This window comes from Anoplophora glabripennis, unplaced genomic scaffold (genome assembly GCF_000390285.2).
Source record: "Anoplophora glabripennis isolate ALB-LARVAE unplaced genomic scaffold, Agla_2.0 scaffold7968, whole genome shotgun sequence".
Classification (NCBI taxonomy): domain Eukaryota; kingdom Metazoa; phylum Arthropoda; class Insecta; order Coleoptera; family Cerambycidae; genus Anoplophora; species Anoplophora glabripennis.
In genome coordinates this window covers 1-2,281 of record NW_019424041.1, presented here as the reverse complement: position 1 = coordinate 2,281, position 2,281 = coordinate 1, and the positions used below count along the sequence as shown (strand labels likewise).

General features: G+C 37.8%; 1 protein-coding gene across 1 annotated transcript; it reads right to left on the bottom strand.

Annotated features, from left to right (window-relative positions):
* Window positions 1-958: 958 nt before the first annotated feature.
* LOC111693080 lies at window positions 959-1,564 on the bottom strand (the record flags this gene model as incomplete). Its single annotated transcript, XM_023457211.1, has 3 exons — window positions 959-1,064; window positions 1,116-1,234; window positions 1,294-1,564. Coding segments are annotated over 3 exons (496 nt in total), but the record flags the coding sequence as incomplete, so codon positions are not given.
* Window positions 1,565-2,281: the final 717 nt, after the last annotated feature.

Sequence of the window (2,281 nt, the reverse complement as noted above, 5' to 3'; positions counted from 1 at the left end):
TTAATTTGTTGGACGCTGGACAAGCTAGTGTAACCTCAAATAACGACACACTTTAATCGTAGCACATGCACAGTTCCACACCACTCGCTCCGAGTTACTTTTGTTAAGTGGGCGTTCGCCACACAAACAGTATTTAACATGTAACCTAGCAAAAAAATTTAACAATAAGCAATACTGATAAATGAAATACACAAAAATAAACAGTCCTTGCGAGTCTCTCAGTTCTTACAGACACTTTAATATACCACCTTCGTCGTGGCTTCCCTCTGAATAATGGTCCTTAATTAGACAACAGACCTGTCTACAGGATAGAAAAAGCACCCTGTTGATGGTTTCCAGCGATGAAAAACATTCTAATTCACGGATGTACTGTCTCCAAATGTGGAACAACACAAAACCCCCCTTCGCTTCATCACCACTGACCCGCACTATCTCCCTTTACATGCACTGTAGATTGTCTACAATTCATGTACAGGGTGATTAATTAACAATGGGAAAATCGAAAGCTGAAGATACTACATGTGAAATGATGACCATTGGTGCAAACATGCCTTATGCGAAAGTTCATAGTTTCGGAAATACAGGGTGTTGAATGTTAAAATTTTAAATCGTTTTTTTGCGATTATTCTGAAAATATGTAGGTTAGGAACTTGAAAATTTGTGAGCCTATATTTTTTGAAGCGACGAATAAGATGCGTGTTACAATTTCAGCGTTGCTCATAGAGGGCGCCACTTACAACCAATTTTACCGAAAATTTAGTTAATGCAAATTCGATTTACTTAGTCCCATCGATAGGAATTACTTTCCGAAAAACAAGCATACTGATTTCTTACAATTTTTTTTGAAACACTTCAAATAAATATACGTCAATATATTTTATAATACATTCAGTGCCCCCCACATCCCATTCCGCAACCTCTCACGCCTTACAAACCGCCGATCTGAAACTCATCTTACCTTTTGGTTTAACGATGCTGTGCTTCTGGATATCGTTAGTCGAGGGTTCTTTGGTCACGGGGCTAATAGTTATCGAGGAGCCGAGCTTCTGCAGAATATTATCGTCCTGTAAAAGCCAAGTCATTTAATCGTATCGACGTCGTTTCCGTTCACTTACCACTTTCGTAGGCTTATCTTCCTCCTCCTCATCAGAACTAATCACTACGCTCTCATGCTCCACGACCTTAGAAGCTTTGGTAGCCTTTTTCTTCGACGGACTCTGGGGCTTCAGGTTAACTAAAAAAAAAAAATAATAATAACGATCGGACCGTCAACTATGACAAAATCAGACTCACTCGCTATCTTCGGTTGCTGGTGCACGCCTTGGAGGTCCTTCTTCTGCCCGTTACTGGAACGTATCGTAGCCGGAATTGCTTTCACGTTGTCCGGCAGCTTCCTGCCGCACCTTATACACTTGGCGAAGTCTTCCGAGAGATATCCGCAGCCGGCGCAGAGCGCTAGCATGCCAGGAACGAACTTGGGTACCTCCTTGGGCGGTTCCGGCGTGGGGACTTTCGGAGGCTCAGGCGGTAATTGGGTGTTAGGCGTGGAACTGGGAGGCNTATGCTCAAAAAAAAAATGGAAGTTTAAAATAAAATTCTACAATTATTAATTTGCTATATCTAATACAAAATATAAGGAAACGAGCACAATCCTCAATTAAATTCAGTCTTTCAGGTTTAAAAATGTGGGCTAGTCTGTTTTTTGTCACTTTTTATTTGTCGTTCATTATGAAGTTATCGTTATTCACCAAATTCTAAATAGTTCAGCTACTAATAAATGTTTTAAAACTGTGTTTTATAAAAAAACAGTCGTAGAAACGGCGCCTTTAACTAGAACTGCCTGGTTCAAAGGTACCAATTTTCTGAACAACTAATATAGAAGTTTTAAACATTTAAAGTATACGTCTACTTTAAAGACATAAAGTTAGTTAAGTAAGACTTTAGTGACATAAAATGCAGGAAAATTCAAGGCTACCAATTTTAAACACCATTATAAGTTATAAATAACGATAGAAATGGGCGTAATTTTGTAAATAAGGATATCACAGCTTCCGCCAAATTTGATTCACTTTTATATTTTTCTAAATTGCCAGTTAATGATAATAAAAAAAAAAGATCAAGCGTTTTGCTACATTAGTTTATCTTACGAAAATTTCTGAAAGAAAAAGAGCAAAGCCCCATTAAAAGAATTTTCAACAACAAAAGATGGATCTTATAGTAAAATAGATAAATGAAATTGTTAGTTTATATGGATTTATTTGTCGTCCTCCGTTTTCCTAAA